Raw genomic sequence first — 20,608 nt, forward strand, 5'->3', positions numbered from 1 at the left:
TTATTTCCATAAAAATATTTCCATCAAAAAATATATCTCCATTAAAAAAAAAATCGATTTGCTATCAACCATTATTATTATGCCATATTATGCAGCTCTTCCATACATATACAGCTTTTGTTTTCTGCATTCTTATGCAAATTCATTTCACTGCGCTCCCAAATGTAGGCAACAAAAATTGTAAACCAATTTTTTTATAGCAGCACGTGTAGCTAGCTCCGTGGCATACTTCGGCTGCCACATATGCCCACTTTCGTACGAATATTTGTGTTAACAAGCCTACCATGCAAAGTATGACATAGAAAAACATCAACCTCAAACAAATGGCTCGACATTTCCTGCAGAAAACACAGGCATGCCAAGAGCCGCCTAAACCTTACGTTCCACCTATATGTCTTACGTTCACTTATGCTTGCGGTCAATCGAGTTATTTATGTTTATTGCAAATTAAATTTATCTGCCAATGAATTATGTTGTTTTCCAATTGGTTTGGCACACACGCGCGCATACCTAACCGACGTGCTTATATGCATAACTCTATGTATGTACATAAATAAAGGCATATATTTTATAAAATTATTCAACCCTGCTTTTCCAATAATTTTTAACAAACCCCCCAGCAGCTGTTCTCGGCCTCTACTGCCACTTATGTGGATATAAAATCTTTTGCCCCACATTTTGCGTCTTTATGTCTGCCTACTTAATAAATATTTATGCATATGTGTGTGTGTATGTAGGGCATATGTATGCTGCTTTAATCCCTGGCCATATAAATCCTTTTATGTTGCTTGCATTTAAATCATTATATGGCTCGCCTACACACTGTGGCCTATTTCTTTAAGTTTTGTGTGTTCACGACGCCTGATTAATCATAAAAAGGTTGAATTTTGTGCGCAATTTAAATTTACGGTTGACCATTAGTTTTTAAAGTGAATTATTATATGCGACCCAACAATCCCATATGAAATTGATGGCATCATTTTTGAAATAAATGCGTCTGCATGTATGCTTAGAAGTGGCCATGTGTGGGCTGTTTTAAATGTGTTGCCATTTACGGCTTTTTGGTATAACTGCTTGGAAAATGGTTAAGTAGATTTTGAATATACGCGTTGTTCATTTGCAAACAAAGTGGCTTGAAGTCTTTAAGATTCATAAGATTATATGCCGATATGCAGCGATTGTATCCTTTGTAGTAATTATGATATAAAGTTTAAGGTTGAATATCATGTAAGGGCGGCTAACAGGGTATAGGCAAAAAGCAAGATGCTAGAAGCAGTAACTGGGGTAAATATTTGTGAAACGGCGTTTGCTTAAAATATTGTAGTTAATTCTAAAAGAGGCAATATTCTCAAATGTATATCCCAAAATTATTAGCTTAAAACGTATACGTTAAATCGCCTAAAATCAGGCTAAAAAATGTTGCATGTACTCCGAAATGCATGCTACATTTTCAATTTAAAATTTAATTAAAATTTAACAAGCATAACTCATTTTATATCCTCTAATTAAAAAATATTTTTTAAAACTCCTAAAAGTATGCTATGTTTTTTAATATATACATTTGTAAGCTCAAATATATGCTACCTTTCTATGTAATTTCGACTTTAACAAAAATAATTAACGTATACTCTCAAAAACTTCTTTGTTAAAGTAAAATGCCTAAAAGTAGGCAAAATTTTGAAAAATATATGCTATACTTTCTATAAACATTTTTCTTAAATCAATCTAAAGCAAATAATTATATATTCTTAATTAAAAACTGATTAGTTTAACCGCCTAAAAGGCGGCAAATTTTTTAAATATTTTGGTACCCCCAAAATGCGTGCTAATTTTTGAAATCGCCTAAAAGAAGGCTAAATTTTAGATACTTTTACGCCAAAAAGTATGCTACATTTCCAATAAAATCAGTCTATCTAAGTTTTTACCGTTATACCGCTTATTATATTACGTTGATTTTCGATTTTAACATAAATAATTATTTATATATTCTTAATATACCTTATTTCTACGCCCGAATGTATGCTATACTTTTCATATGGCCTTTTTTACATGTAATTTAAGTAATAATTAAATATTCTTTACAGCAAACTTTTTTGTAAAATTGCCTAAAGGTAGAATAAAGTTTTAAGTAAGTTGCTGCACGCAAATGTATGCTACTCTTTTCATGTAATATATTTCAAATTAGTAGTTTTATATTCTTAGAGGACAGAAAAAACTTAAAGCTTAATGTACGCTAAATGTATGCTACAGTTTCAAGTTGTTTCAAATATAACGAAAATTAGTATTTTCATATAGGGCAGAATAGACCTAAAGTCGCCGTGCAATCCTGATCTATTTATATACACTTTTGTTAAAAAATATTTTTTTTTTAAATCGCCCAAAAGTAGACAAAAGATTTAATTATTTTGGCACTCCCAAAAATATGCTAAATTTTTAGTTTTTTTATATTTCATATTAAATTTTTCAGTATACTGCGCATATTATTTTTACAGCCTAAAAGTAGGCAAAGTTTTCAATTATTTTGGCACGCCCAAATGTATGCTATATTTTACATTTTTTATAACTATTGAATTTTCCACTTCTCGTATTATTTTACAGTTATCTTTACACTTTACTCAATTTTTCAATCACTTTAGCTCAAAATCATTAAAATATTTTCCCTAGATCCATTTAAAGTGCCCAAAACTTAAGAGATTAAATATCAATAATTACATGATATTCTGTCATAAATTACCTGAAAGTCTTATATACTCGCATAACCAACTGCTTCCTCTCTTATTAAAAATGTTTCTAATTAGACGATAATGCACATAGTAGTCCAGAATTTACTACTTCATCAGTTGAGTATAAAATCATGGGAATCGACACTTACCTGAAAATAAAAAGAAGAGTTTTGGTTAGATTGATATATTTGTTAAAGCTATTAGGTTTATACATATATAATATTTGACAAAGCATATAAAAATAAAAGTTTGTTTTGTATGTGACTACTCCTTTTGGACCTAGCAACAGAGCTCCATCTGGTATAGCAAAGGAACAAAATTGGTCTATGCTTATTAGCCTACCAGACTAACCTAACCTAACCTATCCTACAGTCTGTCAAGTAAGATTTTACCGACAGTTAATGAAAGATTTCGCTCTAAGATTTGCGTGGCCACGAGTGAATGTGCTTTTAGAATCCTGAACTATGCGTTTGATCATTCAATGATCTTTAGAAAAGTTGTATTGCTTGAGCCAGGGAAGGTCTCTAAGTTGGTATGGCCAATTTTTGACAGCTTTCTGTGACATTGACAGACTTTAGCTCTATTTTTCAGAGTTTATAGCACTAGCAAAGTCGAATTTTTGACCACTTCATTGGCCTTCCTGTGATTTATTTCAAATAAAATTTTTTAACTCTAAAAACACGCCTCAGAATTAGTTATTTATTTAAAAATACTATTAAAATTTGAATTTTTTGCAATGAATATTGTAAAAAGCGCTAAATATACTGCATTTGTGTATGTTTATTTGCAAACACGCCAACAGCTTCCACATTTCGCTTATTAAGTTGTGGTATTTTTCACTCTCTAATAATTATAATATATTTCCATTAGCCAAAAATGCGTCACAACCAAATAAAATTACAACTAGCAGCTGACCAATAACAAAAATCCATGCTGGTATGTATATGCGATTCTTGGAAATTTACCAAATGAAATTTGACAGCTTACGGCTTTAAAGAACCGGCAGGCATGCCAGCTATACACGGCTGCATGTGTGTGTGTGCCTGCTATTTAACTGCAAAACGAATAAAATGCATTGAAGCAAAGCATATTTGACATAAGTATAATATAAATAGTCTATATACACACAATTTATTACATAGACAAACTATGGGAAAATTTATTATATATATACATACATACAAGTATATACAGTAGTATACCTACACATATGTATGTGTATATGTATTTATTTGGCTTTATAAAAGTTGTATACTGCCATTTATACACGTACATTAAAAGTCACATAGCCTCCAGCACAAACACACGTATGTACACCCACACACACAAGCAATGAGAGTCGCCTGCAATTATGCTCGCTTCCGCACTGTTTGGCACATTTGCCAAAATGTGGTCACTTCATTATTAGCAGTCAAGAGCAGTGTGTAGAGAGTGCATGCGTGCGGCAGCATGGCGTATGAGTGGCAAGTGGAGTATGCTAGTGCTGGCACGCACACTTAGACACGTTATAAACACGCACACAGACACATGTATACATACATATGTATGTATATATGTTTATATTTAGTGTGGCTGCTGCTTGTTTGGGTGTGCGCGTTGCATGCTTAGTTGCGAAGTGTGAGTAGTTTCCTGAGGATATGTATAGACAACAGTGTTGAAATTGCAAATATAAACACACATACACACAGTAGAGGGTGTAGCAACCCAGTAGGTATCCGTAAAAATGTTAAATGTTAAAAATTTTGCATTCAAAATTTTTTAGCACATACACATACCTTTTTTTAATTTGAATTTCTTTTTTTTCTCCAACTCAACTGAAAGTCATTACTTTCGGTCTAAATTGTAACTAGTTACATTGGGACCAAAAACGGTCCAGTGTTTATACAAGGCTAGACATATACTAAAAACCATTATTATTATACATTCAAAGTTTATCTAGACATGCAGCAAAGAATTTAATTAGAAAGCATTAAACAAACTATCCCGAAATATGTATGTATGTATGTTTGGTTTAAAAGTAAAAATTGTTGCACTACACATTTTTTTACTAAACTAAACATTTTTGATGCACATATTTTATTTAACTTTAATTTTTTTCAAACTCAACCAAAAGTTATAATTTCCGATACAAAACTATAACTAGTTATAATATGACCAGAAACGGACCAATTTATTTTTTAACACATATATTTCATTTAAATAATTTTTTTTTCATACAGCCGCAAGTAGTTACTTTCAGTTCAAAACTGTAACTAGTTGTATTGCATTAAAATTATAACTTGTTGTATTAAGCACAAAAATGGACCAGTTTGTATACAAAGCCTATCTAAACGCTGTACTCCCATATGCTTATAAATTTTTGCTAACAGCTTCATTAGCCCGCACACACACTAATGAGCGTGTGAACTGCTAAACACATACTCGCAGACGTACATACATATATGTATGTATATATCTATGTACATAGGTCCTCAAATTTGCCATGACATATGCTTCAACTACTACAACTATGATTATACACAGTTAGGTTTGGCAAAAATTCAACTTCATCACTTGTACACGTACACATGTTGACAAAATGGTTTTCTTAATTTGTGCCCCACGTCGTTTTTGGGTGAATGCCACAAGCTGGACTGCGGCAGACCAGCGGAAACACCTCAAAATTCATAGCTAAGAATTTAGGTTAGAACGTAAGCTGAAAATAAAGCTTGCACAGAGATACGAGTGGGTATTTCACGTGCGCATATTATTATGCACATACACACATATACATATATACACATTCATATGTATTTATATACATACGTATATACTTATTCGTATATATATCATAAAGCTATAGCTGCCAAACAAGTTTGACTTTGCGTAAGCGCTCTTGTGTGTTGATTTTTGGCTTCAGCGCCCCAAATGTCCATTCATCCATCAAAAGTCAGGGCAGCTCTAACGATTCTGTGCGTATTTTCGGCATTTTCGTTATTAATTCATGTAAGATATATGTATATATAGCAAATATATATATTTACACGCATATTATACAAGCATATATCTAATTTTCTTTAGCAATCACTTAAAGTCATTGAATTTAAATAGTGCTCAGCATATACATGCTCTATACCAACCTTTTTGGTAGCATACTTTCAGGCGCGCTTTTGCGTCGAAATTTATTCTCAGCGCTTGAAAGCTGCAACTTGAAGCTCAGCACGTTTGTAGCATGCTTACTCAAACTGTTTAGTATCATTTCTGCTATTCTAAATCTGTATTGTGTTTACTGCTATTTAAAAATCCTAGCAGCGTTAGCTTCTTAGCACTTGACTGATAAGCCAAAAATAAATTAAATTTCGTTGGCGTCGCTTTTAACTGCTAGTATTTTATTGGTAAGCATACGAAATTATTTTTTTATTGAACAAAGATAGCAATTAAGGCAACAAGTACAACAAATAATGGCAAGAAAAGTGAAACGTAATATGCAAAAGCGTTATTTTTTTTGTTGTTTTTAAATATTTGCGTTATCTAATGAAATTCCACGAAACGAAACGCTTATCAAATCGAAGTTAATTTCATTGTTTTGTTGGCTTTTACACGCGCAATCTGGCAATAGGCTTTATTGGCTTGATATATGAGTAAAGGTATACACACATACGAAGCCTTACTGGTATATGAAATGAACATATGTGTATATCAGCTTATAAATCGACAAAATATTTTTAAAGCGAATTTTAGCGCATTATACTATGTTTATCTATTATTAAAATTCCATTAAATTTTTTTAAAAAATTTTTTCTTCGCCGAAGACTTATGCGTACTCCACCAAAGTGACCTTAGCACCTGTCATATATTCCAAATGCGATTTTAGTTTAAAAATTACAAATTGCATACACTTGCGTATTTTATAAATACTCCCTCATGAAATTATGACACAGACTTTCCTTCTGCGAAATAAACTTATGGCTTTGCATTTAACTGCTATTTCTTTGTATTTGTATTTTGCAGCCTGGGCTTTACGACCTACTATTAGTAAAATTCAGGGCTTTCCAGCTAAGATTTAAACAAATTCAGGGCTTTCCAGCTAATAATTATGAAATGCAATAGTTATGTTGCATATATTTTATCCAGAGAAAAACTGAGTTTCGCGCAGTTTACAAGCCTGCAATACGCAGAAGCTTAAATTTCATAAAGCTGGCAAACGTTTGAAAAGCTTTGGAGAAAATTTATATTAAAATATATTTCCAGAAAAGCATATAGTTGCAGGAAATCATGTAATTTCGTACAAATGATTTGATATTTGAGGTTTACAGAACTTATTCGAGGTATTTTTGAAGACAGCGATACCCCAAAAAATAATTAAATATGTTTTTTCAAATTTTTTAAATAATTTTTTCGATACAAAAATATAAAATTTCAGAGAATCTTTGAAATAATTTTTTTTTGATACAAAATTTTAAATTTCATAGAATTTTTGAAATTTATTTCTGAATATAAAAGTGAAAAAACCCAAGAAGACTCAACAGCTCACTTGAATCTCCCGCGGGGGCACTTTTTCTGCAGAATGGTACAACGGGAAGTAAGCATCTAGGAGTAGCTTCGATGACGGTGACTTGAAAGGAGTAACTTCAATAACTTCTCGCTGCTCAGGGACCAACCACTATAAGCATTTCTCATACACATCAATGGAGTAGGGTTTTTGGCTAGAAAACTTCCACAGAAGATGCTCCAGAGGAACCTTTTGCCTTCTTTAACTTGGATTTGTATAAAGCTAGTCCTGCCTTACACTAGAGTCACTAGAGCCATTTCAACGGACTTTGCTCTGTGTCCACCAAGGGTGTTCTCTTTCAACTTTCTGAAGTTTCAGCGGACAGATCCTTTCAAGTGTAGCCCTACACAAAACCTCAACGAGCTCATCAATCGCACGCACGAATAGGAAAGAGTTCATGTCGGGCGCGGTTGAAAGAGCCTATCGAAGCTACTATACAATACAGGTCGGAAATACGATGAATGTAAAATATGCAAAAAGAATTTATGAAATAACAAAAAAATATTTTATACAAAAAACTTTTTATCAAAAAAAAAAAAAAACTTTAAAACAAAACATTTTTTCAAAAAAAAAATAGTATAAAAATTAAAATATAATGTATAAAAATTTGTACAAAAATTTTTCTTTGTTTTTTTACGATTAATGCTTTTTTTTTATTTTATTTTTTTATGTTTTTTACAATTTATTTCAGAAAAATTTGTTGAACTACATATATTTTTTTCCAAAAAAAAAAATTTGCAGCTTTATCAAATTTTTTTTCCAAAATTTTTTACGTTTTTTTTTTAATTTTTTAATAAATTTTTGTAAAAAAAACAATTGTTTTTAGCGTTGTGCTATTTTTTTAAGAATTTTTTATTACTAATTTTTTTTGGCAAAAAAAAATTATCCATATCTTTTATACTGAATTTTTTTTACAAATTTTTTTTCTAGAAAATATTTTTTTACACAAATTTTTTCGAAAATTTTAGGAGCACAAAAATTATTACTCGAAATGGGCTTATCTAAAGGAATTTTTATAGTTTATATATGTACATATGTACATACATATATTGGAATAGAGTTGCCAGCTATAAATTAATTTTTTATTACCTTTTTTTTTAACAATTTTTTTTTCAAAAATGTATCTAGACAATAAATGACATTTCAAAGTGAAGAAAATTCATGAATTTATACATCTATAGTCAAATAGAGTTGCCAACTGTAAATTAGACCTTCTGCATAAAAAATTGTTGCCACTCAAAATCATTTCAAAATCACTAGCAAGCAATAACAAAACTCAAAGTCAAAACTGTGACTTCGAAAGCGCTGTTAGCAACAAAAAATACACAAGAACAAAAGCATTCATAAAACACCCCATAATCTCAAGGATATACCTCATTCCCGCACTATTCCGACAAACAATTTGCACACCTTTTTAATTTATGCAATCTCACTTTGCAACAAACTTAGGCATAAAAGTGAATTTTCGCAAGTGACTTTGCAAACTAGTTTCGCAACTTTTCGAACTCGTTACCTTCGCGACTTGTGCCCTTTGTGCGGCACAAATTGCTAAACATTGCGACCGATTCAACGAGTGACTAGCCGAAAAAAGCTCAGCATACAAATTCATTTTATATTTGCCACCTACAACTAATTCAATAGTGCAACACTACCTATGTCGACACTTCCGGACAACCTGCCGCACACTCACACACACAGTCGCTCTTTTCATCTCCGCCACCTTCTTTTTCCACCTCAGCTTTCCATGCTAGCTAAACAGCGCCGCCGAACAATGCGTTTGTTGGGCCGAAACTTTTCCGAAGCCAGCGTGAAGAACACAAATTCTATAACCGAAAATCTTCGCAGCGATTTCTTAGCACTCACTCACCTCACCTCACCTTAAGCTGACGCACGTGCTCACACATACAGCAGCAATTCACCGATATTTGTGTAGTTTTGTAGTTGTCGGCAGAGCTAAGCCAGTTGGTGTGCCCTTGGTTGTTGTCCTAACTTTCCCAACTATACTAACTTGAATTTATTCTCCAGCTATTTGTGTGGCATACAGCATTGTTGCTGTTGTTGGCCGGGTGATTTTATTATTCCATTCAACAATGGTACACTCTGCATGCTTCAATTATCGTATTTCATGATTCGTTAAATTCACATTCTTCAAAATAGCGCGTACCCACACACACACACACACATGCACGCTCATGTGTAGAGAAGACACACATACAGTAACAAATACAAATGCATTTAGGCAAATCAAATACAATGGTAGACGTTGCTCCGTACGTGTCTAAGCGAAGTAGGACGCCTGCTTTTGGCCAAAAGGTTTTCTTTGCACAAAGAAAGGAGCATAGGTATATCTACACATAGATAGGTATGTACATATAAACACATACATGTCTGTCTGCTTTTCCAATAGCTATATGTAGCTACAATTCTTTATAGATATCTATACATATGAAATTTTGCCTTCAACATAGGCAATTCACTGATTTGTTGTTGGCATAGAGACAATGTCAAATCAAGCGGTTACACCACTACTACACACACGACTGCACACATGCATTTGGAGGGCTCTAGCGGAGGAGCGATGAAGCGCATTTTTGTATGATATGCCTGCTGCTACCGCGCTGCTGGTCTGTCAAGTGAATTCTTGCCATAATTTTTAAAGAAGCATTTTTAGAAGAAAAGTTCTTAATTTAATGACCACGGCAGCTAAGATTTTCAAATCCTTCCAGTGTCCAGTAAGTTCAGTTCCTGCACTGGAAAAGCATAATGCTCTTGTAACTACTCTTATTGTTCTTACTCTTATAAACTGTTCCAAAAGTTCATAAAAATCAGCTGATTCGCCAGTTCGAAATTTTTGGGACTACTACGACGTTATAACTATCTTTTACATATAATGAAAATGTTCCTCACAATGAAAAAGTCTATTTTTGATATTGCCATTTTCATCCCAAGTCTGAGTCAGTTCAGTTTCTGCACTGGAAAACATTATAAAGCTCATGAAGCTTCTCATACTGTTATTTACAAAAATCACTGTTCCAAGAGTTCATAAAACTGCTGCTCAGTTATTCCTTTGAAAATTTTAAGACTATATCGACTGGCGTTATTATTATTTCTTGCAAGTAATGAAAAGATCCCGTATAATGAACAAATCTTGATGGTTATCTTAATATTTTTGTTGCTACTATCATCAGCAACCCCTTTTAATTTCCTATGTGGTCCCAGTCAGTTCAGTTCATGCACTGGAAAATATTATAAGCAGCATGAGGCCTATGCAACTCCTCATTATATAATTTATTTCTCTAAACTATTTCAAAAGTTCATAAAAGGAAATCACTCACTGTTCCAAAAGTTCATAATAATGCTGCCAAATCACTGGCTCCAAATTTTTAGGATTTTTCATAATATTTAGTTTACATATACAGTTAAATTCCTCATAACCGGACGTCGCAGTGTTTTTGATAAAAACAAAAATTAGTTTTAGTTATTGAAAAAATGAAGTTCGTTTTCGCTGAATTTCAAGTGATTGGTCATGCCCAATTCATAAATTCAAAAAATTCCGAAAAAGGAATTTAGAGTTTGAAGGCAGTCACATCTTAATATACCTTGGAGGTGGAAAGTTGATAAGGCGACGGAACATAAGACCAGCCTTTTTTGTATCCCTGTGTATAGTAAGGCTTTCCATCTGAGTTCTGTGCTATTGAGAAGCAACGAACACCCAAATAAAAAGTCAGATCTCGGCTTGATACCTCCAAACAATAACAGTGAAAGTACTATTACCAGTCCGTCTCTACCTTCGTCGACAGTCTGTATTCTTATTATTACCAGTCAACACACAAAGAGAGGCTTCAGGAATAGAAAGTGCATTGATGTTTCCACCTCCCACTACAACATGATCCAACAAGATTTTAAGCCTTGCCGATAAATGTCTATTGAACAATGTCCAGTAAGCAGCTTTACGATTGCTGCAAGATGAACTTAACTATGGATAAGTAGTTGAGGAGATTTCCTTCGATCTACTCCAGGCCAAAAGGATCTGGTGGTGGCACAGAAATGAGTCATAGGTTAGAGCGTGCAACTAGATCCAACTCAGTTCCATTTCAATGTGAGCCTCTAACTATGTAGCTTATTGACTTTACTGTTGAAAGGCTATGACCAGGCACTCAAATCAGTCTGATGATGATGTAGCTTGATGGACACTAGTTGACCAGTTTTGAGCACGCAGTTATCGAACTCAAAGCTTTGATTGTTATTCTGCTGTCAAAATCAAAAAAAAATCAAAACCCTGAAAGAGGCTGCAATTCGTCTATAGCCATCTTAATAACAGCCACTTCTGCCGAAAAAACCCTAAAGTGGTTCGGCAGCGAAAAGCTAAGACTGACGGTGAATGTCTTACAGAAAACTGGTCTAGTGCGCAGTGCACCAGAGATGTCTACGAAAGTCGTTCAGGCTTTTAGCAAGTTGTAGCCTTCCTTCTTCAAGTTAGACAATGGGCATTGCACCACGTGCATTTAAAAAGACTGAAACATAACTTTAATAATAAAATTGACATTTAGGAAAATTCGCTTTTGAATTGGCCTGAAGTCACATTGTCTGAAAAAGTGCTTTTTAAGTAAAATTTCAAGATTTTTATTAAGAGCCGGGCTTGGCTGCTAATTTTTTACAATTACATATATGATTTTATAGTACATTTGAAGAAATATAATTTTCTACAACTGAGAAATATGTAATAAATATATATTTTTTTTATTTCAAAAACTCAACTCATGACATTTTGGCATAGAAAAGTTTTAGGTTTAGAAAAATAAAAAAAAAAAAAATAGTTTTTAAATTTCAAGAATTTCGGTTATCGAAGAATAAACCTTGTATTTATAAGTGCATATATTTAGCTGTGTAGGTTAAGTGGATGTCTCATGACGCACCCAGCTGCATACCCATTCCACAATATGTGAGCATACAAACCATAAAGTATTTTACTCCAAGAAAAAAATAAAAAAAGTACATAAAATTTTATTATTTTCACATTTCTTTTCAATTTTCTTTTTCTTTTTTTTCAAATAAAGATAAGTACAATTTTTACTACACTTTTTAATTTATGCAGCCGAAGAAAGGTTTTTTCTTGACTTGCATGCTTATTTATTGCATAATGTGTTCACATGCTAAATTTACGCCTAGTCGCTTAAAGATACAAGCATACAGACACACAAGTATGTGTGCATATAGTTAGTCCGCGCTTAAAGGAAGTCAAAGGTACTTAAGTAGTTTAGCAAATAAGTTATGAGGATATAATTCATTAAAATTTATATGTTCGCGTTGATTGAGCGATTGATTGATGGCTGTGCGGGTGTGTGCATGCATACATATACATATTGATGAAGATATGTGTGAGAGCTGCTTAAAGATAGTGCTAGGTGCATGCGAATGCAGCTACTTAAGCTAGGCATATATATAATTTATTTATATATATGTAAATGTGAGTATATATGTGTATAGTATACACTGTATACATATGTATATACATTTATACTAAAAAGCTGCGCTTTGGCAGCTGCCTCATTATTGCAATATTTTCTACAAACATACACGCGCATACATCTTAACTATTACAAAACTGCGCTTGTCTTTTGCTTATTTGCGCCGTCGCTGCACGCTGTGCTGCCGCCAGATTGCTTGCCTTAACTGTTATCGTTGTTGTTATTCACACTTGTAAGCGCGCCTTACTTTTGTTCCTTATTGCCTACATTAACGTTGTAGTTGTTTTTGTTTTAGTGACTGTTTTTGTTTTTGTTGCCATTTTTTGTTATTATTTCAGTGTCTCTTGTTGCTGTTGTTGCTATTGCTCTAGCGTTTGCTGCTACTTATTTTCATAATGTGTTGTTGCCGCCACACAGCCAAAGGGGAACAAACTCCAATACCGAGCGCTAAGCATATGAAAGTGAACACATACACACACATACATGTAGAGAGATGTGTTCATATATAGTCGTGTAAATATATGCTTGTAGCGTTGGTGACTCACTAACAGCTAAACGTGGTTGCGGCATGCCACCAGAAAGGCATGCGGCCGCTGCCAACACGCCAATGCTGTCACGCTTGCCAATGTTGCCATATTCAGTCGAAATTTAAGCTTTGCTCACTTAGCCAATTGTTGCATTACCATTTGGTTGCTGTGCGACTTTTGCCACTTTTTGTTGCACAATAGCGCATTTTTGCCTTTTGGTGAAAAATTATTTACTTTTTTGTTGTGTTTCAGTTAGTTGTTGCATGGCCAATAATTACGTACAGGCAGTGCAAGGCTATTATTGCTGTTGATTGTTGTTGGCATGGCATATGATATGCGGGCTTTTTTGCGACGAGCGCAGTGGTGTCGCGCAAAGGGGGGTGAGGCGTCGGAACTCGGATTTCATAAGAAAAAGTTGTTGTTTGCCTCAAATGGGTTTACACTGCAGGCGCGCGTTAAAATTTTAATGAATTAATAATGCAATTTCTTGAAGGGGTAATAAAACCCCTTCACAATTTTTACCGTATCAATGTCAACGCCAACCCTCCCCAATTTGTTCACACTTGCATGCGCATTATGCTTTTCCAGCGCATCGAATCAGTTAACTATCGCATCGCTTTTCTTTTCCACTCCTTCTACAGCGCACCGCGTGCTCTCTCCGGTGACGCTCCTCTCTCGTCTTATCACCGCTTGTGCCATTATGTGTTGTGTTTACAGATTTGTTCCGCCGTCAACTGCACCGTAGCACGCCTTCCTCATTCCAGCGCGTGCTTGCGCGCCCGATCCCATGACGTTTTGCTGGCAATTTACGTTGGCAACACAACCGCCTGCAGCTTCCACTCACAATCACCGCCGCCACCAATGCTGCTGCGCTCCATTAAATGCTCTTTAACCACTTGTTCGTGCAACTGCTGCTTCTCCAGATCCTCGTGCGCTGTTGACAACAACTGCTGCTGCTGCAAATTGCTGACACTACCGCTGGCTGCCACCAGCAACATGCGTCCGCTGCGCGCGTCATGCGGCGCCAGTCTATGCTGTGATGATGTCAGCTGATGCGGATGATGATGTTGGTGTGCATGCGCCAGCTGCTTCACCTGCTGTTTGCCACCCAACTTATACTGATGCTTCTTATGCTTATGTGTTGATGCCGCATCGGCGAAGCCCTGCCGCAGCATGCGCCCCACATACACCGCCGTCAAGATGGCGTAGACAGCACCGAGCAGCGCGCCGGCCAACACATCAGACCAGTGATGCCAATAGTCACGCACGCGACTCAGCGCTATGTAACAGGCGACCAACAACAACAGGAACTGTAGTATGTGACGCAAGACGCGTGTAGTGCCGCGTCCGCGCCACACCGCGTGCAAGTAGAAGCACAGCAGCAGCATGGCGTAGAATGAGAGCGATGAATGCGCGCTCGGAAAGGATACGTGCAGTTCGCGCAACTGCCGTGCGCTCAAATTGCGATTCGCGCAATAGTAATGCTCCACATACACGCCACCGCCGACCAGCTGCTGATACGCGCTCTCGCAGGAGCTGCCATCCGGCAAGCGCGGTTGACACGCGGTGTAGAAGTGCGGACGCAGGCGCCCCACCACATTCTTCGCCAGCTCCGTGGTCAGATAGGTGGCGATGAAACCGAAACTAAAGATGGATAAGCTGCGCGCTAAATTCGTTACGTATTTGCGCAGTCGAAAGCACTTGCAGATGCGCATTATCTCCACAACGCTGATGAAGAGCATCGGCAGTAGCAGTGTATAGATCAGTAACATCGGTATGGTGATCGTGCATTCACGGTACGGATAGCGCAGCGTGAGATCCGAGCAGAAGAAGCCGCGTTGGAAGGCGCGCATGTTGATCGGTGTTTATTAGCTGAATATACGAAGCGCTGAGGGAAGCGCTTCAATTTCGATTTTTTATATGTAACTTCGGTAATTGTTTACAGTTATAGTCAGCTGCTGCGCATAGCCTTACGTAGACAGCTGACTGCGTTGATTTAAGACGCGATTTGCAATCTTTTATTTATGTTTATTTTTTTTTTGTTTTCTTCCGGCTCTGAAGTCTATCTGCGTGGTGCGGCTTTGCTATCACCTTTTGCCTTATTTGTGCGCGATGAATTGGCAATTATTTCTGCGACTTTGTATTATCTTGACAGATCGTAGCCGGCGATTAGCGGCTTGTGTTGTTGTATTGTCTTTATTATGCCGATTTGTTTAGAACTGCAAAGTATTTCTGTGCACACGTGTATATATATTTTGTTTATTTTAGATCGGCAGTTAATGATTATATAACTTAAGCTCATTCGATTGTTCACTTTTTCTGAACTTTGTCACACAGTTCATAATATTTTTCTTTGAAAATTGTGAGCGCTTATTAATTATACTTGTTACGCCTTGTTTGAGTCTCTTTGGAATGTTTTTGTTTTCTATTTGCGTTTTTTGTCACTTTCTGCAATCGCACATGTAAATATATAATTAGTATATAAGAAGTTATGCAATTTAATTCATATAGGATTTAATATTTTTTATTAAAGTTTTGCTTTAATTTTTATACTGTTGCGTTCGTGGGTCTTTAGGTTATCATTATTGTAAATTTCTATTTTATTTATAACTTTTTCTAAAAATCATTAAAGATAATTAAGAATTTCTTACATTTGCATATTTTTTTTAATAAATAAAAATATTTTCAGAATTTATTAAAAAAATTAAGAAAAAAAATAAATTAAAATAATTAAAAAAAAATAATAATTTGAATTTCAATTTAATTAATTAATTAATTTTCTTATATTTATAACACAATATTATAATTTTTTAGTTAATTATACCGTTAAAAACTTTAAGATATAAATTTGAGAAAAATTAATTAATTAAATAAAGAAATTAATTTAAAAAATTAATTAAATTTAACCAACAAAAAAATTATTAAAATTTTTAATTAAAAAAAAAATATTTTCAAAAATTATTATTGTTAAAAAAAAATTAAATAATTTATTTTAAAATAATTTCAAAACTTTAAGTAATTTTGTTTCGTATTTAATAAACAACAAATTAAAAGCAATTTTTTCATTAAATTTAAAATTTTTAAATTAAATTACTTTAACAAAATTTAAAATAATATAGTTAGTTTTACTATTTTTTTTTTTTGAAAGTTTATCTTTTTTAATTAAAAAATTATAAATTTAAAAAAATTGTTAAAAAAGGGGATAGTTATTTAATTAATTAAATTTGAAAATTTATATTTTCTTAATTACAACGAATTATTTTAAGAAATTATATTTAAAAAAAATTAATTAATTAATTGGAAAAAATTAATTAATTTAATTTGAAATAATCTTTTTACTAAAAAGTTTACTTTTTTAATTCAATAAATATACATTTTTTTAATTTTTGTTGTTCAATTAAAATTATTTAATAAATTACATTTCAAAATGTATAGTTTTTTTAATTGAATTGAAATATTTTCTAAAATTATTATTAAAAAAATTAATTAATTTAATTTGAAATAATATTTTACTTTATGGTATGTTTTAATGTATTTAAAAGATTTTTTTTCTTTTTTTTAGGCCGTAAGGAGGGTTTAAAATGCCTTTCGCAAAGATTAAAAATAGTAATTAATTATTAATTAAAATTTAATTAGTTTAATTAATTATTTAAATAAAATTTTTGTTTTTAATTATTATAAATAAAAATATTTTCTAAATTTGTCATGGCAAAATTTAAAGAAATGTTAATTCATTTAGTTAAAATCATCTTATTTAAGAACATTTAATTTAATTTATTTAATTAATAACATTTTTTAAATCGCTCCTGATGTGATTAATTATTTAATTAAACTATTTTTTTTTTAATAATTTATAATCAAACTTATTTAATTGCAGAATTCCAAAAAAAATTAAATTAAATTATATTAATTTTATTAATGATAATAATTAAATTAATTTTTTATTTATTGTGGTAGTAAATGTTATTTTTTTATTAATTGATTTAATTATTTTTATTAAAATTTCATATTCAAAAATAAATGTTTTTTAATTTTTATTAATTTTTTTAAATTTATATAAATTGATTAAGGACTTTTTTTAATTTTATTAAGTTGTTTAATCAAAATTTCAGTTTAGAACTATATTTTAATATCTGTTTTATGAATTTCAATAAATTTATTTTGATTTTTTTAATTTATATAAATTTTTTTATACATTTTTATTATCCTATTTTTTACTTATAGGCATTGTTATAATTTATAGAATAAGTATTTCAAAGGTATTAACATTTTAGTATTATTAATTCATTTTAAATTTATAAATACTTTTTATTAAAATTTTTGTAATAAACTTTCTTAATAGTTTATATATTTTATGCGTATAAATTAAAAAAATTTATTTAGCTATAAATTATTTTTCTTCCAAAACAAAAAATAAAAACACAAAATAAATTTTTTTATTAATTTATACGGCGACTGAACACATTTTTAGTTTAATTTGAATATATTATTTTTTGTAACTGTTATTGTCTTATTTCTGAACTTTTGCACTTTTAATATCAGACCCAAGACCATCTTATATTATCTTTCTTTTAAATACAGTTTCAGTGCTAATTTTTGTCCTTTCTTTAATATCATATTGTTGTTATTTTTATTATTATTTTGTTTGCAAATCCTTCTACTATATTTCACCACACATTTCCCACCATTATCCGTACAGTGTACTTCCTTAACAAATAATACTGTTTATTTTATATTGTTTTTCACCGGCGCGCTAAAAGCAAAGTTCGTTTGTACGCCCGCACGCCTTACAACGTTCTTTTTATTTTCGATTTTCAAAGTTTTTTCGCACGCCAAATGATCATCGCACTCGCGTGCTCACGCTCAGCAACTGACTGCTGATTGTCAAAGCATTTTACTAGCGATCTAGCCGTGGACTAGTAACTGACAGCAGCCGCGCGCCGCGGCATATCAGCGCCGTGACGACGCGCGCTCACGGCTACTACGTCACAGTAGCTGACAGCGTCGCGACTAACCACATGTAAGACGACGCCGCCACCGCCATTGGCGCTGCGGTCGCTGCACACACCTAACACAATCGCGACACGGTAACAAAGCGCACACTGTTTGCTGTGAAATAGAATTGTGTTATTTTATAAAAACAAAGCAGACACAAATCAAACACTTTGTAAGTATCGAACACTTATCGGCGCTGTAGTCGTTTGTTCTTCTTCTTTTTCAAACAATCACTTCACTTTTCTTTGACACTTTAGCTTTGTTTGTATAATTTTTTTTGCGCGGCGAATAGCGCTCACATTAATGTTATTAAGTTTCCAATCGCTGACTGCTATGTATGGAATAATTCTTATCAAGCACAGCGCGCGCTGCAATCGAAGCGACGCAGGCGCCGACCGCAAACGCGACGTCTATTGCGCTGCGCTGCCGCCATGTTGACGCTTACTTAAGCTGTTGAAGATGTTGCTGATGGCTGGCGCTTCTGCACGACTTTCAAATAAATGTTTCCAATGTGTGCATACATATGCTCTTACATATGTACATATGTAACTGAAGGTATGTTTTTTTATTGATATTTATGTGCGTTTGTTTGCAGCGCTTAGATAACGTAAATTGCGCTCATACTTAAGTGTTTGTGCTCGCACGCGCAGCTAGTGACGCGCACCACACGTTCGATAAGTCGTGAGAACTGCGTTGCGTTAATAAGTGGGTGGGCCACAAGCGCACCTTTTTCCTGCTTAATCAGTATGAGGAAGTTTTAATTGTCCGCGCTTGTAGATAGTTGACAGTCTGACTGAGGGTGGTAAGGAGAGTTGAGTTAAGTTTAGGCGACATTTCGAAATCTTCTTCTTCTTTATAGACACCGCTTCCGCGGTTATAGCAGCGCCTTTCTAAATACTTCTTAGTTATTAATTTTTTTCTTTCACTTCAATACTTTATTTGTAATTTTCAACCTGTTTATAGTAATAAGAAAAAATAACTATAAAACTTTATATCATTTACATAATGGTTTTTTCTATGTGATCGCAGACTGACTTTAGTTTGCGTCTACATAAATTTATGATCGATTTCAGACTTCAAAACGAATTCTGCAAATTTTGAATTTATCGATACATTCTTGCGATGTCCATTATTTGTGCATATAAGAAATGATATAATCGGTTTCATACCTAAAAAACTTTAGAACTTGTCTTTATTTGTAATTCTCTGAACGAAAAACATTATCCAAAGATATACTACAATAATTCTACCAATTGATGTTGAAAAAATTGCCTAACCATAAATTTATCTCAGACAAAAAGCAGCCATTACTACAAGCTAAGGCAGTCATAACAAGGTTCGTTAAATTGTTTATATAGTTTAGAAGTGGTTGAAACCATACGCTGAGTTCTCAACTATTGGAAATGGACTTTTTCTAACAGATTTATTTCAATAATTCAATCGATTAATATTCCAAAAATTATATTTATCTCAGACACAAACCTTCTACAAGCTAAGAAAGTCATTTCCAGTTTCGTGGAATTGTTTTTAAGATTCAAAAGAGATGAATTCGAACTCATAGGTCTCAACTATTGTAAAATGGAACACATTGAGGGTCGGGCTTTCAAAGCCCTTCGATCTGGAAGACATTCATCCAACATACATTCAAGTGAGGTATAAGAACATTTTTACGGCCAGTCGATTTTGTTAAAAAACTCAGATTAAACTGGAATGCGATAGAAAAAGGAGACCCACGAGGAACTAAACACATCGTTTTCATTATCCAGTAGAGAAGATTTGGCCAATGGTTCTGTGATCGATAATTACATCGCCTAAATCTACACATTCACTGACGGATCAAAGGGTGAAACGGGAACAGGAGCACAAGCAGCACAGTTCATATCACAAAGTCACTTTGGGATAGTGTTGCTGGTGGACAGATCAAACGGTCCCTACTTCCAGGCGAAAAGGAGCTTAGCTTCTTTGTAGGAATCATAAGAGGACAGCTTTCCTTAAGAGCCCACCTTCAGAAAATGTTAAAACTGGATTCGGCGAAATGCAAAGGATGATGAGACGCTGGAATATTTTATGCGAATGCCCAGACTTTAGCCGGATGAGCAGGAATATATTCCACAACTCCCAATACTCCAACTTAAGAGATATTGGGCAGGTAGGGTATTAAAAGAATCAGGGTTTTCACCAAATCCACTGAGTTGCTGGATAAGGCTTAAATTGGTTATCAGCCGGGTGAACAGTGAGCCTAATGCTGGACGGAGTGCAGTCTGCCGTCCAGCGTTTTAGCGACTTGAGTGTTTTCTAAGCTGGTTTGTTGTTTCTCGGCATTTCTTGAATAGCGGTTTATATGCAGCCGCTAAATTAACTGCT

General features: G+C 33.6%; 1 protein-coding gene across 4 annotated transcripts; it reads right to left on the reverse strand.

Moving 5' to 3' along the window:
• Positions 1–12,242: 12,242 nt before the first annotated feature.
• On the reverse strand, positions 12,243–18,161 carry LOC105227846 (putative phosphatidate phosphatase). 4 transcript variants are annotated; one of them, XM_011207384.4, is made up of 2 exons: positions 17,947–18,161; positions 12,243–15,697 (listed from the first exon to the last, which is right to left on the reverse strand). In XM_011207384.4, the coding sequence occupies exon 2, from the start codon at positions 15,100–15,102 to the stop codon at positions 14,056–14,058; it is 1,047 nt and encodes a 348-aa protein (XP_011205686.2). In that variant the 5' UTR covers positions 15,103–15,697; positions 17,947–18,161; the 3' UTR covers positions 12,243–14,055. The 4 variants fall into 4 exon arrangements, with proteins under 4 accessions (XP_011205686.2, XP_011205685.2, XP_049313193.1 ...); XM_011207383.3 differs by having other exon boundaries at positions 17,935–18,161; XM_049457236.1 differs by having other exon boundaries at positions 17,926–18,161.
• Between the last annotated feature and the right edge of the window lie 2,447 nt (positions 18,162–20,608).

Source organism: Bactrocera dorsalis, chromosome 5 (assembly GCF_023373825.1).
Source record: "Bactrocera dorsalis isolate Fly_Bdor chromosome 5, ASM2337382v1, whole genome shotgun sequence".
NCBI lineage: Eukaryota > Metazoa > Arthropoda > Insecta > Diptera > Tephritidae > Bactrocera > Bactrocera dorsalis.